General features: G+C 32.8%; 2 protein-coding genes across 4 annotated transcripts; one reads left to right on the top strand and one right to left on the bottom strand.

The window, feature by feature from the left end:
* Positions 1-513: 513 nt before the first annotated feature.
* LOC149908261 (FAST kinase domain-containing protein 4) lies at positions 514-10,986 on the top strand. 3 transcript variants are annotated; one of them, XM_090101681.1, is made up of 11 exons: positions 514-634; positions 843-1,005; positions 1,334-1,518; positions 1,794-2,021; positions 2,312-2,484; positions 2,958-3,183; positions 6,464-6,614; positions 7,688-7,918; positions 8,246-8,312; positions 8,913-9,018; positions 10,765-10,986. In XM_090101681.1, exons 2-11 carry the CDS (start codon positions 843-845, stop codon positions 10,870-10,872), a joined length of 1,638 nt encoding a protein of 545 aa, XP_089957807.1. In that variant the 5' UTR covers positions 514-634; the 3' UTR covers positions 10,873-10,986. The 3 variants fall into 3 exon arrangements, with proteins under 3 accessions (XP_089957807.1, XP_089957809.1, XP_089957808.1); XM_090101683.1 differs by having other exon boundaries at positions 535-634; positions 831-1,005; XM_090101682.1 differs by having other exon boundaries at positions 561-714.
* Positions 10,987-14,105: 3,119 nt separating this feature from the next.
* On the bottom strand, positions 14,106-23,715 carry LOC149908260 (carbonic anhydrase 1-like). The gene is made up of 9 exons (XM_090101973.1): positions 23,679-23,715; positions 21,559-21,606; positions 20,931-21,107; positions 17,358-17,484; positions 16,757-16,859; positions 16,168-16,280; positions 15,021-15,144; positions 14,515-14,687; positions 14,106-14,146 (listed from the first exon to the last, which is right to left on the bottom strand). Exons 1-9 carry the CDS (start codon positions 23,713-23,715, stop codon positions 14,116-14,118), a joined length of 933 nt encoding a protein of 310 aa, XP_089958099.1. The 3' UTR covers positions 14,106-14,115.
* Positions 23,716-24,215: the final 500 nt, after the last annotated feature.

Raw genomic sequence — 24,215 nt, 5'->3', positions numbered from 1 at the left:
ATTTATAAACTAAATTTCCGCCCGCAGCGGCTTCGTCCGCGTTTTCAAAGAAAAGCGCACATAGTTCCCGTTCTTAGGGGATTTCCGGGATAAAAAGTGGGTAGCTTAAAGTCTTATTCTGGGTCTTCAACTAAATTCTAAATGTCATTGTAATTGGTAAAGCCAGTAGGAAGGTAAGAAGTTTATTTGTAGCATAATATTATGATAAATTCTTTCACTTTTTAATTTATTATGCACTGTCCACCATACTCAGCATTTGTCCTAGTCGTTTGGGTTTCCTGGCGGAGATAGCTGTCAGCGATAAGGCCGCCCTCTGTACATTGTTTAATAAGTTAATAAGTGTTTTAAATTGTCCTTTAAGGTGTACAATAAAGAATTTTTCATTCATTCATAAATCACAAGAAAAATAGTATGTAATGATAAGCGGGTAGAAAAACTAAGATGAAAACCACAGATGAAAACTATATTTATCGCATATTTATATTGTCTCTATTATCGATGAATAGTCTATGGTTTTTTGCGTCAAACTGACACCTTGACAGATGACAAGGATTGATTAAAATTTTTGTAGTATTTTTCTAAATGCTATAAAATAGTTTATTTTTATATAAATATAAAGTCGAAATACTATAAGGTATTTAGTATTTGACCGCTTTTTAGTTACACATACTTGAATTTTTCTTATATGTACCAGAAATCAATTTTGAGCGTGATGTAAGAACCACTGTGTTTTGTGTTTCTTATCGAAATTATACTGTTTAGCCCTATAATAGACGAGGGTTTAGTCTCATTTTCACTTTAATATTCGAGTAAAGTACCGTAATTTGCAGTATTATTTACAGATGTTGAAATTCGGAGGGTTAGTAGCTTTGAGGTTAGGATCTCGATCGTCTATAAGGAACTATGCTGGTCCTGGCGCTACTTTATTTAAATCGGATAAAACGGACCCTCCCAAAGATATATCAGGCAAGGATGATGTCTATGAAACACCCGAAAAGACTAAAGGTAAACATTTATCATAACATACACAAACTTAAGTGGTATAGGTAACTGGTAGTTGATTCCTACTTTGTTATTTATATTCTCAGTAGTTGCTCAATTTATAAGTATTAATAGTGCAAAAATATACATTTTTTTGCTATTTATTTTTTATTTTATTAAAAGACAGACATCCAAATTTTGATCCTCATAGGCATAAATACAATAAGTATTTATTATGTAATGCTTAAAAAATAACAATTTATATATTTTTTTCAAAACCTTCAAAAAATAATTTTAACTTGTAAAAAACCGATATATACCATAAATAATATAATTTTATTATTAATCCCAGGTCTTGTAGCGGCAGCTTTTGCTACTTTAAATACACCTGAAGGTGAATTAAAGAAGCCAAGTGCAAAGTCTGTAAAAATCACCCGAATACAGCAGTTGGACGCTCAAATACTTAAAGCAACTGATATAGATACATTACTTCTAGTTGCAGAGAACCCTGTTATTTCTCGACGTCATGCGTTGAAGGTAAATCATTCTATTCTATGTCTATGGTGTTATTTTTTAAACGGTATTCTGATCAACTGTAAGTTCAAAGAAATACAATTATTAAATGCCTGTTTATTTTTTTACACAGAATTTTTGGATAAAAAATAATTTAAGCAAATTAATAGTTAGTTGATATTTTATCATGTTTTCTAAGTATTAAGAATCTAATAAGCATTAAAAATTATAAATAAAATTTCTAGATAATTTTTTGTATAAAAATACTATAGTATTAATTCTTCATAACATGATTTCAGATGGTCTCCGTCCTCTCTGAATGGTCTAGTTCCAATAAAGTAAAGTTATCCGACTTTGAGAAGGACCCGCGGTTTCTAAAGCTCTGCCGCATATTGGCCAGGACACCAGCCACTCAGGCCATGGCTTCTTTAACCATGGCGGAGGATTTGAGCACAGTTTTGGGGATCACAGGAGATGATGAGGCCGCTCGACTGATTGCTAATCTGTCCTTGCCGCAGATGATTAAGGTTTGTGCTATTCGTTGCTATTTTAATGCTGCCTATTTATCGTGTTCTTTCTGTTAACATAATATGCCTGAAGACTTGTTTGAGCACAGATTTTGGTAATTATTTGTTTAGCAATTTTTCAAGTGAATGTATTTGCTATTTTAATTTTTATGTTTCATACACACTACAATGCATAGCAGAAAATATTGTAATAATAATAAAAAGTGTCCCTCCTTGACCATAGCAGTACTATATTATGCCACAGTAAAATAAAAAAAAAAACAACCTTAATTTTAAAATTTATTTTTTAGGTAATGAAAGCCCTACAGCAAAAAGGCAGACGCAGTACGCCTCTTCTTCGAGCCCTCTCTTACAATATCACGAAACAATCAGAAAATATTGACTTGAAGAAATCAGCTGATTTATTGTTCTCAATGGCCGCATTAAACTTCCCTGATCCTGTGCTTTTGGATAGAATTTGCAGGTAACTTTTATTTCAATAAAAGTTTGTAATGATTTTATTTTTTCTATTTTTCTGTTCTGGTTATAAATAAGAATATATTTATGTATTTGTATTTTGTACATATAATATATAATTGGTTTTTCGACGTTCTAAATTATAAAATACCCTTTTTCCAAATTTATCAATCTATACCTATAGGTTCTGCTATTATGAGAAACAACATACAAATATTATACAAACTGTCTAGCATAACTCTTGTTTTTATACTGAATTTAGCTTTATACACGCGGCTTCACCCGCTTTATCTAAAATCTAATAAATTATACATTAAAACCTTCCTCGAGATTCACGCTATCTATTAAAAAAAGTGTATCAAAAGTCACAGTCAGACACATGGATAGCGGAATCTGGAAAGCGACTTTGCTTTATATTATGTAATAATTTTTTACTGTAACTGTACATGTACTTTAAGTTGTGTTTTTTGTATATTTCAGCGATGTAATAACCAATCTCCCTTCGAACAATGACAAGCCAGCGTTAGTGAACTCGATCATAGTGTCGCTAGGGCTGCTCAAATACCGACACGAAGAAGCCCTAGCGGCCATAACGGAGTGGATGCAAGCTAATAAAGAGGTCTGCAGGCCAGGCGATATTGCGTCTGCCATGATTACGCTGGCCACGTTGGATTATCTGCCACCGAATTCAGATAGCTTTTTTGAGGTGTGTTGTGTTTTATTATTAATAAGCGGTCCGCCCCGGCTTCGCCCGTGGTACATGTTAGCGTTTTCTCCTTAAGAACCATCCTTGTACTTCAAGGAATATTATAAAAAAAGAATTAACGAAATCGGTTCAGCCATTCTCGAATTATGCACTTACCAACACATTCATTTTTATATTATAGATTCATTCATTCAAATACAATGCAAAGCTTAATTAAAGCTGCAATTTTGAATATAATACTATGTTGTATATACGAATAAATTAATTTTACGAGAGAACCCTCGTATCGTCAAATACAGGGAAAGTTGCGTGGGGATGGCCGTTAAAATATTCAATCATCTGCCAAATAACCTAAAGACGTGTAATAATTATAAATTTAGAAAACATCTTCTTAATTGGCTTAGTGAAAAAAACTTCTATACCATAAAGGAGTTCATGGAAAGTTCAACCCGAACGCACCATTAACTCCTTTATGGTAATTATTTTATTTTTGCATGCTTGTATTGGCTGAACATGTTTGTGCTTTATTAATGTCGAGCCAATTTAATAGGCAACATTTGACGTCTATCAATTTTATCTTCGAAGAGAGGTAACCTGCTTAAAAACATCGATTAAAGTGAATTAATCGATACGGATTTGAAACATTTGTCAATCGAATTTATTGATTTATGATAATTTTTATCACAGAACAGTAAAGTAGATAGAAGTGTGATGTGGGCGTGGCCCACGTGTCACTTGTAAGGTAAGATCACCTAACTTGCTCTCAGTTGTGCGCAGAAAAATATTCGAGTCGGTTGTCAGCTGTCAAACCTTTTTTCCGTATTTATTCATTAATTAGGACGTGTTGTTCAGTATAAGAGTGCAAAAATGATAGCAGACGAAATAATATCAGCAATGGAGGCATTTCATACCATCGGTAAGTCTTATTTTTATTTATTTTACATATAATATTTTATGTTATATCTTCGCTTGTAATTTGTCAAAATTGTATACAAATATCTAGTCAAAATGAACCTTAATCCGTAAGAAATTAGTACTATTATAGATTGAACAGCAAACAAGAATTTCTGGAATATTATTGCAATAAACAAACGAATGTCGCTTTAGTGATGCTTGTGGCGCATATCGACAGTATCGATACTTTAGAAAAGACAAACATTATAAATATTAAATTTTATTTTATTTTTCCTTAGCTTTCATTTGTCCAATTTATTTACAGATTTCCCAAAGAGGCTAATTTAAAAGAGAAATGGATAAATGCAACGTGACGAGTTAACTGAATGCCGAACAGCACTAAGCAGTCTAACAAAGGCCATCGATACAGCAAACCTACGGCAGTTCCAAGATTTAAAATAATGCATATTTTCTGTTTGTATTTTGTAAATATAGATTAATACTATTCTATTCCGTTTTTTATTTAATAATAATAATATAAAATGACTTACTTAGTAGTAATAAACATACTCCAAAATGTGACACATTATACTATACTCGTATAATAGAAAGAAAAAAAAATACACAAAAAATATTTATTTGTGAATTATCGATATCTCGATATCGATAACAAGGCTGACATCCCTCAGGGCATAGCATCAGATAAATATCAAGTTAATGTCATTAATGTTGAGTGACACAAATTTCAACCTTATCTCTATGTGTTGAGGTTCAAAGTTATATCTATCGAAAACTAACGCCCTCTGTTGTGGAGTAGCTGAATGTTTTTCGAATTTGGAATTTCTGTGCAATGAGAAACAAAACAGCTAATATACCTAGAGATGTTATACTAAAATAAACCGTAACATGGTGCGTTAGGGTACATATTGAAATGCTGAATTTATAACCTAAGTCAGTTTTTACTCAAATTAAGCTGTCCAATCAAAGGCATAGTTTACTTGTAGTGTACTGTATAACTATCGGTTTAAATGTGTGGGTTTGGCGACACTGGTTTTCATACTAATTATGACATTATCGCACTTCTATTTGTTTTTATTGTTCTGTGATTTTTATTCACAAGTAATCAATGCATTCGATTCTAGATGTCAGATTTCGATTTTTAGAGTAACGTCTCTGGTATTTAAAAAGAAAAAAGGTTTATTGACACAAAATTGTAGTGACGTCAGTTCTTCAATTCAGAAATTGTTTATTATGTTTAAAATGGTTTATCAGTAAAATGAAATCTTAAAATTACTTGTATCGGTCATTGTTATTATAAATATGTAGTCGTAATTGAAAAAAGTCAAGCAAATGTGCAGTTCTAACAAAACGAAATATCATGTTATTCTATGTCGTCGTTACTAGGTTACGTTCTTGAATTTTGTTGAACTGTCAAATGTTGCCTATTAAAATGGCTCTACTATAATATAATTGTATCACCATTGAATTACATGTTTAAATTTTTTTTTGTTTTATTTATTTATTTATTTATTTATTTATTTATGTTGTACCATACTTCTGATATTCAATATTGTATGCCTATTCTTTGTAATGCAAATTAACACAATAGCTAATAATTATTATATAATATATTTTTTTTCATTTATTTATAACATAGAAATCTAAATAACAAGACACATAGAAGTGCTATAATGTCATAATTCGTATGAAAACCGCTGTCGCCAAAATCAACACATTCAAACCGAAAGCTAAACAGTACACACAAATAAACTATGCCTTTTATTGGACAGCTTGATTTTAGTGAAAACTGACTTAACTATTAAATTAAGCTTTTGAATATGTATCCTAACGCACGAATTTACGGTTTATTTTAGAATAACATCCCTAAGTATATGAGACTTTTTGCTCCAATACGAACAAACGTGATAATAAGAATGGTCGACTGTGTCATTCATTGTTATTTCGATTACTATGGTGACACTCGTAATACTTGTAAATATTCTATAATTTTAAGGAAAAACGGCATTATTTCTAAAAAAAAATATTTTCCGATGAAATATTATTCCTTTATAAGTATAATTACAACTTGTGGAAGAATTTACGCAATGGGAATTGCTGAAACACACCATGTATACACTCATACGTCTCCAGAGCAACTGAACAGTGACGAATGCACTGGTGATGTGCAAATCACCTGAGTGGCGACAAGGTCACGCACGCTTACGACTTCTAGTGTCTTGTTATTTAGATTTCTATGATTTATAAATAATAGAATTAGTAAAGCAAATTATAAAACTTCATAATAATATCCATTGTTAAGTGTTTCGTACGTACAAAAGAAAATAATACACACAAACCAATTCAAAACAATAAATTAATATTCCAGATAGTGCTACAACTTAAAGAGGAAGAAATGACCAAAGCGCTCTCTTGGTTAGATCTAGTTTTCTCTCTACTAATACTGAACAAGGCTGAGTTACATCACCTCGTATCAACGCTCAAGCCGGAGTTCATTGATCAGCTGCTTTCTGTTGGAGGTATGTTTCATGACTAGTCACTTGCCGTGGTTTTGCTTGGGTTAGTGTATTTTTAAATGAGACTAGCAAACCGGGCGAACTCCGTTTCACCACCAGAGACACCTTTTCTTTGCTATAAACCTCACGGAGCCCGAGACTTTTCCAACGAATGCAAAACCGTGGAAATCGGTTCGTGCGTTCTGGCGTTATAGCGTCAGGAAGGAAAACCCGACTTATTTTTATATAGTAGACTTCTTTAGGCGCGTTGAGAGTAAAATTTCATGGTCGTGTCATGACAATACCGTCACGTCACGAGTAAAGCGACGATTGTGGTATATTTGAATCCAAAGAAGTGTTACATTTGACGCGTGTACTCGGCACACCTTTTTTTATTTATAACATTTATATAATATAAATAATAGACAATAAATTGTATAGACCCACAGAATATATACCTTACAAACTTGCATAACATATAATTATAAGTTTATTATGTCCATTTAAATTATAAACTATGTAATCTAAACTGTAACTATGTAACAATCGATTATAATTATTATCGTTTACTGCGTAGACAACTAAAGTTACTGTATAATTCAGACAAATTAATAATTCATATAAAACGCTTTATATACAAAATACATGTACGTTATTGTTCATGACGACCACTGAGGTCGTCATGTCGTCCCATTATTGTATTATTGAAATAATTAGGTCCTCAAAAATATTTCTCAATCATACAAAATTATGAATTTCAATTTTACACGTCCCATTATTGTATTATTTCAATAACTGTGTAATGTAATGTAACTCTTGTATTTTTTATTTTTATCTTAGTCGTCCATTAATGTACATAATAATTCAATAAAGGATATTTTATTTTGAAGTGAAACTTCTTTATCGGGGTTGGACAAAAATTTAGTGTAACATGTTTGCGTTACGCCGTACGCGTGACATTTTTGCGTTACGCCATACTCGTGACATTTTTAAGGTCATAAAGAAGTTTCACTTCTTACGTGTGTACTCTAGTACACGCATACATTTTTTTTTATTTATTTATTAGTCTATTTTAAATCACTCTCTTAATATTACAGAAATCCCAATCCCATCACGTCGAAAGTTAATGGCGATAGACGCATATGTATCCCTATCTCACCCCAAATGCAAACAACGTCTTGCCGAGGACATAGCGGTGGGAGTCCCACTATCCCATACAAAGGAAAAAGCGCTCTATGTGCATAGCATTATGGATACTTTTAAAAGTCTGGTCTCGGCTGACACGTTTTTGAAGAAGGACTGCAATTCGGGAATGGGGTTCTTGTATGGTGAGTGTTAAATTTGTAAATAATTGGAAATGCAATTTTTCATTTAGTTTCTAAAAAATCTGGCTGAGAGTTTCCAAACTCACACATTTATTTATTCAATTAGACTTCTTCTAGAAGAACTTTTGAACCGTCATTACATGTTTTAACATTTACCACCGATTCGGAAAGCACTAAAGCAGTATCTATGAAGAAGAACCGGCAAGAAACTCCATAGTTCCGGGATTAAAAGTAGCCTATCTATTGTTGTAATAAATAATCTGTTTAATAAATTAAATAATACAAATATTATTTACAAGTACCCTACATAATATGTATATAAATTTTCAGATGCGGAATTCGCCGTCGATTCGAAATGTCATCCGATGCCGTTACAAAAAGCAGAAAACAACAAAAAGTAAATATGGCTGCATATAAATAGATTTACAATCACGCTCAAAAATTGTCTGAATCAAAATTCTGTCTACGCGTGTATCAGGCAGAACTTTCTAAGGAGCAATATATACGATATTCATTTCAATGAAGACCGGCTGAGATATTTTTCTCTATCCATTTTTTCTATATCTATTTTTCTTTTTAAAACATTTCCTTACTTTATAAATACTTATTGGGCTTGATCAATGCTTACTTATACCTACAAAAAATTAAATCTTTTCTCTTATCATTTGTAAAATTCTTATACTAGTATTTGTTCACATACGTATATTATTTTTACTACCTATTGGTGTACCTTTTAATTGGCGTAGCTTAGTATTTATTCATCTCAAAAATTGTATCACTAGCTGTAAGGTACCTTATAATAAATAAATAAATAAATAAATAAATATCCTTTAAATAAGCGATTGTCTAATTGTTTATAGTATGTCAATAAATCAATATGAATATTTGTGATAAATTCGAATGTAGCGTTATTTCGTGAAAAATATTTATATGTTTTTTTTTGTGAGTTATTTTTAGTATTTTTTTATGCAATAATAACTATTTTATATAATTCCAGTGCTCACAGGATAGCAGTGCTAGCGTTGGACTACCACGACATGACTCGCAAAGTGTGCGCACCGCTCGGTGTGTTCAAACTTTACACTAAACTTCTGGAGATGAAAGTGAGTTATTAACAACTATTCAGGGTTTCACAGCTGTCTGATATTACCAATTAAACTCATATAACCTTTATAAAGAGAAATAATGTATGATAATCGACGCAAAAGTGTTATAGGGCTATCGGAGATCAGAAAGTGCTGCGACTGGCCCCTACACTTTTAAATTTCAATTTCTTTTTAATTTTATCGGATAGTCAATCATTGATAATAATCAATAATCAACCCCCCCTCCACTCTTGTCGTATGTAAACTACTTAAAATCTTAAATAGTGCTAGTAGTATTAATGCTCGTTAATATTTAAATGAAAATTGCAATAATTCCTCTTTCTCTTTTAACCTTTAAGTATGGACGTGGAGTCTCACAGGCTACTCAGTGTTTACGTTTTCATAGTTTCACCTATTTCCCCCCGCTCCCCGGGATTGAGCGGCTCAGTAGCTTTTGTTTTAGTTGCCAAACTACCAACGAGGGAGGAGGTTGTGTCGTCCGGTGAATATTACGTGAGTAATAACCATCCAAAAATGGACTGGAGCCTGTCAGGCTACACGTCCATTGTTGTCATATAATATATTTTATAAGGGCGATTATGTTTGTTTCAGATTTTGTAGTACAAAATATCAAATTATAAATACGGTAATTTTTCATCAAAACTACCGTCTACGACTTCTGTTCAGGGCCCTGCGCAAAAAATTTCCGTGTCGCTGATCCAACATTCGAACAAAAAGTGAGTGAGTTGTTAGCTACGGATTAGTCTGACAATGAAGAGAATATTGAAGGTTTTTTTTTATATTGGAGTCGGAACTAATACAAAATCATGAGAGTGACAGTGATGAAGATCAGGACCAAGATCAGGACCATGATCAGGACCAAGATCAGGACCATGATCAGGACCAAGATCAGGACCAAGATCAGGACCGGGAACCGGACCAGGTCCTAGGAGAAGAATCGGACAGTTCCAAAAGCTGTGGAAAGAGGAGATTTTTTAATAAAATATAGCACTCGTGCTTGTAGTGCCTCATGTGCAAAGACGTGTTATAAATACTTCACTGCCAAGAGAACTGAGGTTGACTATGAATCGCTTTTTAGGTAATGATATGGTTACAGAAGGTGTCCAGGATCAAGAAACCATTCAAGGTTCCAGAAGAGCATGTAGAATCTGTCCCGCGAAAAAACATAGGATAACTACCTATGTTTGTGTTGGGTGCAAGAAACCTGTGTGTCTCCAATGTTCTAGACCTTTGTGCACTGACTGCCAATAAATTAGCGTTATTAGACCGTTGTCAAAATTTTTTGTATTAGTTACCTGAAGTAGGTATTTTGTGTTTTTGGTTCCTTATATATTATATTTTAAGAAAAAAAGACTCATTTTGTTATAGTCATAAGTTTGGCTGTTTTTAATATCTAAAAATGTAGCCTAAGTAAATTTTGACTTAAAAGTATCACGATTTTTTAATTTTTACATTTCTATATTTTTTTTAATAAAAGTTTTTTTAACATAAGCACGTTATTTTATTGCTAAATCCCTTAAATTCAATATCCAATCAGCTTTAAAGCAACCTTATATCAAATTCTCAAAAAAAAGTATGTACATATAGGAGCCTGTGAGACTCCACGTCCGCAGTAGTGTTAAGAAAAAATGACGTCCATACTTAAAGGTTAAACAAATTTTATCATTTGTCGAATTACCATTGTTATGCTTAGTTATGGCGTTATTTCAATTGACATTTTATATGAAATTAACCTTGTTTCAGGGTTTCAAAGTACTGCACATACCGTACACGGAATACAGTCCAAAAGACAAGCTTTTAACACGAGTACAATATATCGAGAAACGGCTAAAGGAGATCGTCGCGTTATAGAATTTGTAAATACATACATATGTATAGATATATTGTGACAATGTGTGCGAATGTGACGTCATAGGGATAATGAGATTCGTTTTGTATGGAGTTTGTGTTTATTGAAGTTGAGGGTAGTTGATCACAACTATACATATAACATACATGGAAAAAAGAACACGCTGTATATCAATACAGCGTGTTCTTTTTTCCATGTATGTTATCCGTAGAAATAATTGAAAGCTGTTGTGATTGCACACTTAAGAGGAGGCTCCCTAAATGTTATGTGAATTTGCATTAATATTCTGAAACAGTCACACATACAATCAAAATGGAACTTTAGTATATGATTTATTGGGTCTTTTTCTTTCCATGTACAAGACAGTTACGTAATTGTAACATTTTCGTTCGATTCATTTTTTATTCAAAAATTATGCCTTTTTTAAGGATTCTTACATTTTTTTAAAGATTTACTTGGTCTTTATGTCTAAAATAAATGTTAACAGTAAGAAAATATAGTTTACTATCCAATCCCAAGATATTTTTTCTCTAGATCAATTATTACTTTAGTTATAAACGAAATAAGAATTGTGACTTACGAGATTTAGTTTCGAGCTCGAACGCGATCAAAGAGAGCACGCGATATTCAACTTTATTACGGCTGTGTTAGCGTCTAGCACCGCGTAGCGGTCTAATCGGTTTATCAGTGTCAGAAATTATGTAAGGGAGCCTCCTCTTAAGGTAGGAACGTATAAACTCTCTTTTTCTTGGAGATTTAATTATGAAACATATAACTAAGAACAAAAAAGAACACGCTGTATATGAATCATTGAACTTGTGAAGAAATAAGTAATGCGCTAAATAACACCGATATTTCCTGAAAAATTGGGCTGAATGGACATGTTATACTCTGTCCATTATATTATTAATTGCTTTTTGACAGCTTCACTCCTATGAAGAATTGTATTGTCAATGTTAAAATGTCATACAAATAATTATTGTACCTCATGGACCGGCCCCGCCCACTTTGTGATGTCTACACAGAATTATTAAATGATGGGTCGATAGATTATAATAATCGATAGAAATACTCCATAAAAAATATATCCGATACAGTAAAACTCTTATATTATGTTTTGTAATTTAAACATAAATACAACCAAATTGTAAGATAGAAACCAATAAATAATAAAATATTAGTTTAGTTTAGTTTTAACATAAAATTCATAGATACGTGGTCTTATTATTACATATCTTATTAGTAACGTTTACGTTGTAATTATTATTTGCATACCTGATTCGATTTATGATAATATTTTGAATTTATAATCGGAATGGTATCACAATCGATATTCTTTTGGACATCACTTCTGGTATCACCCGTCGAGCTGTCAAAAGGCAATTCTTATAATGGACAGACTATAAGCTTTTACCCTAATAAATAAATATATTAAATTTCATAAATGAGAAAAAAAATATTTCTCTGTAGGTTGTGTAATGTTCAGATGGAAGTATTTCCTATCTCGAAATGTTATTTTCTCGTATTTTTGTTTCATTTTAAGCAAGTACTCTAGAAATTGACCGCCTCCTTGGAACAGTGGTTGACGCGTTAGCGTAATACCGAGGGGTCCTGAGTTAGATTCCCGGTGGAGACGAAGAAAAAAAAATGTCTCGGTCTGGCAGGACACAGAAGGCTGATCACCTACTTGTCCCTAAAGAAAATCGATCAGTGAAACAGATGTATAATGCATCTGTCCCTTACCCCACTAGGGGACATGGGACTTCACTTTTTTTCACTCTAGAAATTAAAACGATGCGTTGCGATTTATTCATTTTATTATTTTACTAGCTGTGCTCCGCGGTTTTACCCGCAGTGCTCCGCTCATGTTGGTATTAGCGTGATGATATATAGCCTTCCTCGATATATGGGCTATCGAACACAGAAAGAATTTTTAAATTCGGACTAGTAGTTCCCGAGATTAGCGCGTTCAAACAAACAAACTCTTCAGCTTTATAATACTAGTATAGATGACATTACGATTATTTACAAGCAAGACTAGTTAAGAAATCGCTTTTCAAATTCATTGTATTTATCTTATAACCGGTTTCACAACTTCTGTATATGTTTTGCTTAACTGTCAGTTTAAATAACAAATAATGTATGAAAATATTTCCAAAATTAGTGTTAGATGAGATATCAGTAACGTCACGAAACTAACGTTAAAAAAATTTGTTAAAAAACACGGTCACTTGTATCTTAATTGAATTTATTTTAATTAAATTTACATTTTATTTTATTTATCATATTAAAATATACAAAAGAAGGAACACATTCATGCTCAAACTTCTTTTCATTTTCTTCTTTTACCTTATTTACATGAAGTCCGTTTTAAACGTCATACTTTCCTGGCATTTCATAAATGCCTAAAATATTTCAATAGGTTCGTTGTTGTTGTTATAATTTATTATATTATGTAATTACTTCATATGATTTTGTTACAGTTAATTTGTCTTTTAGGTTTAAATTTCTTAATGCAAAACAAAATGTTCACGCTTATTTTCAGTTAGTACTTAAAATTTACGTTCATTTTAATAAAATCACTTAAAAATTGAAGTGTTTCAAAAACTATAGAGACATCAAGGCTTAAACTACATTTTTACTTTCGAAAAATATACTTTTTGTATCTTCCACTTACTAAGCCTAATTACTATTACTACCTTTTCGAATTAATTAAAATCAGTTTAGAACTAGCGCGCTCGAGCAACTTTGTCTCCGCAACTATTTTGTCTCTCCCATCAATTTGTATGGGGAGTTGCGTCGCTACGTGCGCGCACTTTCATACTAGCCCATAGGTGGGAGAGACAAAATAGTTGCGGAGACAAAATAGTTGCGGAGACAAAGTTGCTCGTGCGCGCTAGCTCTTACAATAGGATATCAATATCAAGGCCTGTATTACATTTTTGTCTCCATAAAATATAATATAGGTTCTCCGTTCTGTTAAAACCTTCAACACTAAACCTATTAAATATCATAGTTAAAAAGATCCTAATTTTTAACCTTAATAATATTTGTTACCTATGTGCTGTAGATTTCTAGCAAGTATTGTACAAAGTATGGATGATGAAAATCGTACGATGTTAATTTGTATTTATTTTTGATTGTACGTTGTACGGTTTTTATGTAATGTTAATAATAAATAAATAGACAATTAAACCAAAAATCGTTTTATTTATAACTTAACAATAAATGTTTTCTTCCTTGTATTATCTTGTTTTCAATCCTTTTGACACGAAACTGAAACAAAATAAATATATCATTAAAAAAAGTTACGTCCTGACAATTTTATTAGATACATTTTTTTTACTTTATTTTATACATTTTATTGTGCTCCAAAAATAACAATCTTGAAAGAATACATTTAATTCTATAGATATTCTTGGGATGTTCATACAATTATCCAGATAAAATTTAAACAGCTAGTACAGAGTTTGTAATAATTTCTTTACCTAAAAAAGAACACGCTGTATAAAAACCCTGCCTACCCTAACCCTAAAATAATATATCAAATCGGACCAGTAGATCCTGAGATTAGCGCGTTCAAACAAAGAAACTCGTCAGCTATATAATATTAAGTATAGATATCTAAATTTCAATAAAAATACCTCGTAACGTTATGAAAGAAGTCGCGTATCACTCGCACCGCGTTGTTTAGCACCTTCACAGCTTTTGGCGTGGTGATCATCTCTGGGGGCGGCTGGAAGACCAGGTGGTGGGACACCTTCTGCAGGCTGCGGAAGTTGTGCCGGCCGACACCCACTTTGCCGAATATGCGGTACTGGGAATAAAGAGTTACATTTTTATCTCAGACAAGCTGATAAATTATTACGTCATAATCGGAACACTTAGCTTAAACTTTTACATTTGATACATTTTGAATTAAGATTGTATCACAAATAGTCTATATTTAACTAATAATATTTAAATAGGAAAATATGTATTTTTTTACTGTGTCTGTAGATAAAAAAACAAAATTGAAAAACTACTCAACTGTTTTTGAAAATTCTCCTTCGATCTTTTACCACCACTAAAAACACATTCTAGACAGACCATATTTTTTCTATTCAGACAGAATAAAAATAATAAATGAATAGAGAAATTGATTAGGTACCAAAGCATCTGTTATTTGAATGGGCTTCATAAATATAATCCACACCACCACCTCGTTACATTCAGGGGATGTCAGTGAGCCCAAATACGTGTAGTATGAGCGTTTGTCTGGGGTTAACAGCTTTCTGGAATCACATTAATAATAATTATAGTTTAATATTAAATATACATAAATCTATAATTATATCTAAGATAAGCAAGCAATCTTAAAGTGGTTCAATATGATCCACCACCGTATATATACTCCATAGCCAATCTAGTACTTCAATCACAGACTAATAATAATATACTACTTCAATCAATGTTTAATTCTGCGCTTACTTTCAAACAAAAGCTTGCAATGAAACATTTTAATGTTTCGCCTTCATGTAAAAAATAAATGAAGATGCAACTTTGTTTAGTTTAGTTATGTGTAGAAACGAAGTTTGTAAGGGGATCAGCTGGACATCGTAAATAACCTTAGCGTAATTACGCGTCAAAAAGTTTTCGTAAAAACTGAATTACCTACTTAACTAGAGGAAACTTATTTTGCATACTAATTAATGATTTATTTTCTCAGTTGGATAAAGTATAGAAGTTTTCAAAAATTGTTTCTTCAATGTATCTACATAGTTACCTAATATAGTACCTACAGTAAACGACATGCTTTCTATAAAATGTGTTTATATTTTTCGTCTATCTCTATGTCTAGAATAATAATGGTCATCAACGAACCAAGCAAAAATTCATGTGAAAGAAAATATTCAATCTTCTAGTTTAAGTGGTTTTATTAAAAACTTCCTCATTTACGTTTTATGAGGAAACCTGATGCCAATATAGAGGCCTTTAACAATTCCGACGCTTAACCACATTACTAAACCATAAACCTTTGTAATAGAATATTTTCTTTGTATTTGGATTAACCCTACATAATAATTTACTCGAAAATATGTACGTCTACAATCTACATGTACCTTTTCACGCTATAGGTAACTTCTAAAATTAAATTATGATGAATTTTAGAAGGGTTTCATTTTTCAGTTTCAGGCACAAGATTTTTTATTACTTATTTATAATAATTGTTATAGGGACATAATATTTGATATATTATAGAATTATAAGCAGGTAGTTACGGTGCTTGCTAAATACGGGCTAATTAATAACTTCACCTGATATCAATTAGAACGCCACTGATCCTATCGGCTGTTCTCATCAACTGAGGAATGTATTGTATCAATTCTTCCGAAGGTTCTTCTTCTTCTACTGTAATATCTGCTTTTACCTAAAATTAGATAAAACATATTGTTGTTATTTTGCAATAATTTTCCGTTCTACCGCGTAATGTCCATATCTACAGCGTAATGGAATTTTATTATAAAATACTAGCTGCTCCGCGCGGTTTCACCCCCGTGGCTCCACCCCTGTTGGTCGTAGCGTGATGATAGGTATATAGCCTATAACCTTCCTCGATAAATGGGCTATCTAACACCGAAAGAATTTTTCAAATCGGCCCAGTGATTAGCGCGTTCGCTAATCACTCGCGTTCGCGAGATTAGCGCGTTCAAACAAACAAAAAAACAAACAAACAAACAAACTCTTCAGCTTTATAATATTAGTATAGATATGTAATCAAATACAAATATAGCTTTTGTAATAATATAAATTTTTACACAATAGGTAATCTACATCACTATGTAAAATTTATAGACTAGTGAGTCTAAATTTTGTAAATTGAAATTAAAATATGTTTTTGCTTACGTTACAAAATACAGAGATGATAGCCAACCCATCCCTCTTTTTGAGTGCTTCTGACACTTTTAAGTCCGAACGGACGTGGACGAAGTGGATCTCCATTGGAAATCTGTCATGTCGAAATATTAACACCGTGAAATTTACGTAGGTATAGGTACTTATTTCCTACGTAGATATTTGGGTTAAAAATGTAAAAAGGGTGAAGTTTATTTCAAATAGATGAAGTTTAAAACGATCACAATTATTTATTTTTAACTAGCGGTCCGCCCCGGCTTCGCCCGTGGTACATATTTACGTTTTCTCTACGTAAGAACCATCCTCGTACTTCAAGGAATATAATAAAAAAAGAATTATCGGAATCGGTTCAGCCGTTCTCGAGTTATGCGCTTACCAACACATTTTGCGATTCATTTTTATATATAAGAAGATAATAAATCTGTTTGATGATTATGAAATGATTGGATGAATTACAGCTTTCCTTAAAATGTTCCTACTTCCTACAGAAGTATAATAAATTATCAATTAGATTTATAGATAAGAGAAGGAATCCTCCAAAATGTTATTATATTACAATTTACACATAAACTAAAAGAAGTAGGTAACTCACTTCTCTCCATTGATCGCGTGCTCTGAAAGCCAGTGAAAGTGGAACTGCTCCAACCTGTACTGATGCTTGAGAGGACCGCCCGTGAGGGTCGGGTGCATGGAGTTGTCGCCGTCTGTGCTGAATTGGACTGGAAATATTATATAAGTTAGATTTTCTAGTTTGAATTTTACCTGCAATGTATCTAATTGGGGACTGTTAACATCTATATGACAAATTAGCTGCTCCGCGCGGTTTCACCCCCGTGGCTCCACTCCTGTTGGTCGTAGCGTGATGATATATAGCCTATAACTTTTCTCGATAAATGGGCTATCTAACACCGAAAGAATTTTTCAAATTGGACCAATAGTTCCCGAGATTAGCGCGTTCAAATAAACAAAGAAACAAATAAACTCTTCAGCTCTATAATATTAGTATAGACTAGCGGTCCGCCCCGGCTTCGCCCGTGGTACATAGTTACGTTTTCTCTACATAAGAACCATCCTCGTTTTTCAAGGAATATAATAGAAAAGAATTATCGAAATCGGTTCAGCCGTTCACACGTGATGCCGTGACAACGCGAAACGGGTGCGGACCCGCCGCCTTTTTATAGCTCCCGCCGCGAAGCGCGTCGAACGCGGCAACTGATACACAAAAATAATCCTTATGGCATGTAATTCACGCGCGATGACTTATAGCGTATTTCATGTATAACTTTGGTGTTTCTACACCGATTTACATGATTCTTTTACTATAACCTGCCCAGGAGTATGAAGAATAATTGTGCCAAATTTCGTTAAAATCCGTCGTGTAGTTTTTGTTTCTATAACGAATATACAGACAGACAGACAGACAGACAGACAGACAAAAATTTTACTGATTGCATTTTTGGCATCAGTAGCGATCCCTTATCACCCCTTCATAGTTTTTTTTTAAATATATTTCATGTACAGAATTGGCCTCTCTACAGATTTATTATAAGTATAGATTAGTAGAGTTATCTACTACGTTCTGTACAAATGTTACCTATGTTATAAATCAATACTTTGTGTATTATAAAGCTGACGAGTGTGTTTGTTAGAACGCACTAATCTCAGGAACATGTACTCGAATTGAAAAATACTTTTCGCGTTGAATAATCGAGTTAATTTTAGAGGAAAGCTAGGCTAGGCTATATAACATCATTTAGGTCAACCCAGGGATTCTCGATTTTTCGATGACGCTTTTCAATTTTTATTTTTATTTTTATTTTATTTTTAAAAGCTTCATTGTGAAAGCATCGTGAACGTTGAATAATAGGATTATGTTTGTAAAGACGTTGAAACAAAGTTTGGTGGACCGTGGACGGCGAGGAGTATTCCTATTCATATTTTAACACCAGAACGAGAACTAAATTAAAAGTAAATTTCATTTTTACGAGCAATATCTTCCTCCAAGGGAATGAAAGTTTGTATATCATGAAAATTTATTGTAACCAAGAGCGGACAACAGTTAGTTACAATATTAGACTACAAGCCCGCATAGGACAAAAATATGGGTCAAATGAACCACCAGGGAACATATCTAGAACGATAGCAGAGCAAAAAATAATAAGATTCATCACTATGCCGTCACTTGTAAGCTGTCCAACTGAGTGCAGATGAGAATTGAAAAGTACAGGTAGACTCGGTAAATTTTGGTCATATATTTTTGTACGGCATTCTTAACCATCGATAGATCCATTAAAAATAATAAGAAACCGCTCAGTGCCGTACAAAAATGGTGGTCCACCAAGTCGGAATTTTTATTTAATTTCCGAGAGTTACCGGGGGTAAATTTGGTCATTTGACCATGAACGGCATCTGTGTCATACTATTGCTATACTGCTTTTAATCCATTATTCCGCAACGCCGTACAAAAATCATGGGGACAAGGGGAAAAAATCGAGAGTTGTAATCCCCTCTCTTTCCCCACTCCAGGGGGTCATTTGACACAACACGAAATAAATTTATTTTTAAAGTATTTTATGCATAGATAATATTTTTTCATGTGCCGTACATTTTCGTTGGTTCAAAGGGGAAAAATCTGAAAAAGAAAAAAATTCATATAACGAAATGTTTGCTTTATATTTTTATAATAAAATATAAATATACATTAATATTAAGAAGCTCGAGGTGGTTAATTATCACCTTGGAAAGTCGGAGTCAGGTGGAATGGACTCCGTTAAATTGATGAACTAATAAAAAAGCTATGAACGAAAAGATGTGAATTATATGCAATCAGTCCATGAATACAGGTAAAGTCACAAGCAAATGCTAGTAATATATACATATTCAAAATGTACAAGTAAAGCGCTTTCAAATGATACCAAACACTGCATATTTATCTTAACTTTATTTTTTTACTCTGTATGTTTTGTCCGCTAGAGGGCGCCACATTAGATTTTGTGAAACCCCATATAGCCTTTAGCTAGCTGGTCGCTGGTTATCCAGTGAACAATTCAGACGCGACGAATGATATGTCATTTGTCGAATTCTGATAAGTAGTTTAGAAGTTACGAGGGAATAGATGAACATACATACATGACCTGTAAACAACCATAACCCTCCTTTTGCTTTGCCGTAGTTGGGTAAAAATATGTTAATGCCGTACTGTATCAAATGGCCATAAAGCACCCTTAAAATTGTAGCTTTCGTCGCTTTCATCAGCCTAAAAGATGTGGTCTGCACAAAAATGTACGGCATCGTTTTTTCCTAATTTATCTATGTTAATACTATTTAAAACAACGGATAAAGTGTAGAAAACTATTATATTTCATTAATCTACGATGTTTAAACTTTAACAAAATTTCTGGTTTTGCATTTCTCTATAACTTTTTTTAGAACGGTTTCTTTTGAACGGCAATACTATACAACAATTGAATTTTACAATATCATGTTAAAAAAAAAGTTCCCGTACAGGGTCAAATGACCTTACAGCTCTTTATATCAAGAATTTGATGAAATTAAGATGATTATTGGTATACATTTAAAAGAACAATTATTTTTTGACGGCATTGCTTTTAATAGTACTTTTGAGTGCTAGATAATGTTTTGGAACCGAAGCCGTACTTAGTCAAATGACCCCCTGGAGTGGGGAAAGAGAGGGGATTGCAACTCTCGATTTTTTCCCCTTGTCCCCATGATTTTTGTACGGCGTTGCGGAATAATGGATTAAAAGCAGTATAGCAATAGTATGACACAGATGCCGTACATGGTCAAATGACCAAATTTACCCCCGGTAACTCTCGGAAATGAAATTAAAATTCCGACTTGGTGGACCAACATTTTTGTACGGCACTGAGCGGTTTCTTATTATTTTTAATGGATCTATCGATGGTTAAGAATGCCGTACAAAAATATATGACCAAAATTTACCGAGTCTACCTGTACTTTTCAATTCTCATCTGCACTCAGTTGGACAGCTTACAAGTGACGGCATAGTGATGAATCTTATTATTTTTTGCTCTGCTATCGTTCTAGATATGTCCCCTGGTGGTTCATTTGACCCATATTTTTGTCCTATAAGGGCTTGTAGTCTATATACTATATTTTATAATTATTTTCATTTATTACTTACTAGTATGACCATTATTGATCCCCGTCATCAAAACAGACTCATATCCCGTGAAATTCAGATCTCCATACTTAATGAACTGCTTCTCGAAGTCACGGATCACTTCATTTGTCCGTATATCTATAGGGGATTGTCTTCTCACACCCTTTTTGCAAAACGCACCGGGCCATGAACTTTCATCTGTAATTTTTTACAGTAAAGGATTTAAATGATTAGATACTGGGTCTATAAATACTTTGTAATGGCAGATTTTAGTTTAAGACGTATTTCCTAGTGTTTGTAAAAATTAGCTTCTAAATTAATGAGCAGTTTTTAGTGATACCTAATATGTTACGTTGACTTTGTAGGCATCCGAAAATGTTAAGGTATGCCTTACTTATGCTAATCCAGATTATCGATAATCTCATATACCATCAAAAAATATAAAATAAACTTTAAATAATATGAGAAAATACATAACAATATCAAGCTGAAAAGTTTGTTTCTTGGTTTAATAGCCCATTGCAACTTTTCTGAACTGATTTAATAATTAATTATTTCATGCTTGGTTGATAACACCTATGTATCTTAAGTTTTTCCTGTGGTTTTTCAGAGAAATTTATTAAAAACTTAATGTCGCAAAAAAACTCACCATCATAAGTCCACACTGGCCCATAAATAGAGACAGATCCAGCTAAATCTATAATCAAACCAAACATAAAAATTTGCATAATTTTCACAATTCATACAGCTAAGTAGTTAGGTACATATACTTATTTGTTGAGGAATTTCTAGGAAATCAACTTAATGCAGTTGATGTTAATCATAATCATGACAGATAGGAGGATTATTACGTGGGCTTTTAATTAAAATCGATAAAAGGGTTTTACGTGTGAAATTTAAAATTAAATAAACAAAATGTTCCAAAAACAACAACAGCAACAATTCGTGAAAATATTATGATGTCATTCCCGTTACGATATTTTCATGTTCGATATTAAACAAGAAGTTGCTGAATTTAATAACATAATTAAGTAACAATCTAAATATGAAATGAAATGAATGAAATGCAATGAAATAATTTTATTATGGATACATAAAAAGATACAAATAAAATGAAACAAGAAACTTAAATATATGTCGGAGACGGTCAATAGCGCGGATGTAAAACGACTCTAAGCACGAGTTCCGGGAGGTGGCAGCACAGTGAAGTTGACGGCTTACTTCATGCTTGTACCGGGTCGAGCCCGTGAAGGCTCGCCCTCGGGACGGCACTTCACATTCGAACATTACGTAGTAACTAATACTTAATCTGTGATCGAAGAGTTCGGATCTTCCACTACTAGGAACTGTTAACCTTTTCTTTGCTAGTGTTTAATTTAAATGTGTAACGTAACGGTTATTAAAAGTGATTGTATTTAAAGTGATTGTATTAAAATTGACTGTATTGTATGGTAAAACTGACATGATTAAAAAGAGCAACTATGGAGTTTCTTGCCGGTTCTTCTCTGTAGATACTGCTTTCCGAATCGGTGGTAAATAAAGAAATGATTGAGTTTGAGGTGTTTCTTTGCTCGATTACCCAACGCAACGCCCACAGCTTGAAAATAGATTCACATTCTACACCTTGCTCCGACATATATCTATATGTATGCCACAACAGGCCTGCCACTCAGTGCAATACACTGATTTTTCAGTGGTTGCCTTAGGATATGCAGGCTTCATGAAAATTAAGCCTCAAAAGAAAGTCATGGGCAGAAAGCAGGTTTAAACTTTGTATCTAAGTTATTACCCCGTTCTTACTAATAAGTGATAACAAATGATGAGTAACTACTAAAGCGACATTATCCATAGTTATAAATTATGCTATTACTATTTATTGATTTAAATGATTACTGTATCGATAAATACTTCCTAATCCATACTAATATTATAAATGCGAAAGTAACTCTGTCTGTCTGTCTGTCTGTTACTCAATCACGCCTGAACTACTGAACCAATTTGCATGAAATTTGGTATAGATATATTTTGATACCCGAGAAAGGACATAGGATAGGTTTCATCCCGGAAATCCTACGGGAACGGGTTTTTCTCTGAAAACGCGGGCGAAGCCGCGGGCGGAAAGATAGTATAAAATATACCTACACAAAATTTTATTACAATCATGTAGCGCTGTAGTGTGTAGATTTCAGGATCAGGCTCTACATGATCAGTAAAAAGCTTATGCAACAAAAGCTCCTTATTCACGGTTTTACTGTTCGCGGATGGAAAAAATGCGACCTAATTCCTATAATCACGGCCTAAAATTCTTTATTCGTGGATCGAATCGGTACATACATATATGTATTTACCTAAATAAAAATGAAAAACAAGTAGAAAGTGCCAAGCCATTGCCTAAACCTGAAGATTACCTGATATACCTGATATACCTAATTTAATGGTAATTAATAAATATGTATGGTTAAAAAGTTTCAATTAAACTGATTTCTTTATGTATTTGCTTTTTTATTTCGTCACCTAGGAACATATCCCCTATAACCCCATACAAATTACCATTCCATATTCACGGTTTCTCTACTCGCGGCACATTTACGGAACCTATTACTCGCGAATAAAGAGCTTTTACTGTACACAGTCCAAACTTAATTTCAAGACTTCCCAATCTTGATTATTTATGTTAATTACATTTAATGTTCGACACAACTTCTAAGCTAATCTTGCTCTACACTTGTAACACAAGGTATAGTTATTATAATGTAAGTAGGTACTAACCTGAGCAGAAGATGGCAACAATTAAAAACTTAACCATTGTCCTCCACTGAGACACAATAACCGAATGAGTTCCTTTCATATGTTAACAATATTGTAACATCTCGTATGTTTATTAAATAATAAATCGGATATGATATCGTGGAATGTATTTTCGATTCTTAAATTACATATACAAACAACAGTGATTCTTTTGTATTTATGTTTGCGAATTTGGTATACATAAAATTAATTCCAATGTAATACTTACAGACTATAGCTTAAAGTCCTGATTTTTCCAAGTAAGATCTTATTATATATTATGTCGTTAGATATAAATTACATATTATGTAAAATTAAATTGTAGGTAATATTGACATGATTTTAAAAGAGCAACTATTGAGTATCTTGCCGGTTCTTCTCCATAGATACTGCTTTCCGAATCGGTGGTAAATGTTAAAAATATGCAATGACGATTCAAAAATGCTTCTCAAAGAACTCTAATTGAATAAATAAAATTTTGAGTTTGATTTTGAAGATCTTATTAACTCACGTTCGGAA

This window comes from Colias eurytheme, chromosome 5, assembly GCF_061535395.1.
Source record: "Colias eurytheme isolate Ceu_HAF_F1 chromosome 5, ilColEury1 Martin Lab GWU primary, whole genome shotgun sequence".
NCBI lineage: Eukaryota > Metazoa > Arthropoda > Insecta > Lepidoptera > Pieridae > Colias > Colias eurytheme.
This window is presented reverse-complemented; position numbering and strand designations above follow the sequence as displayed.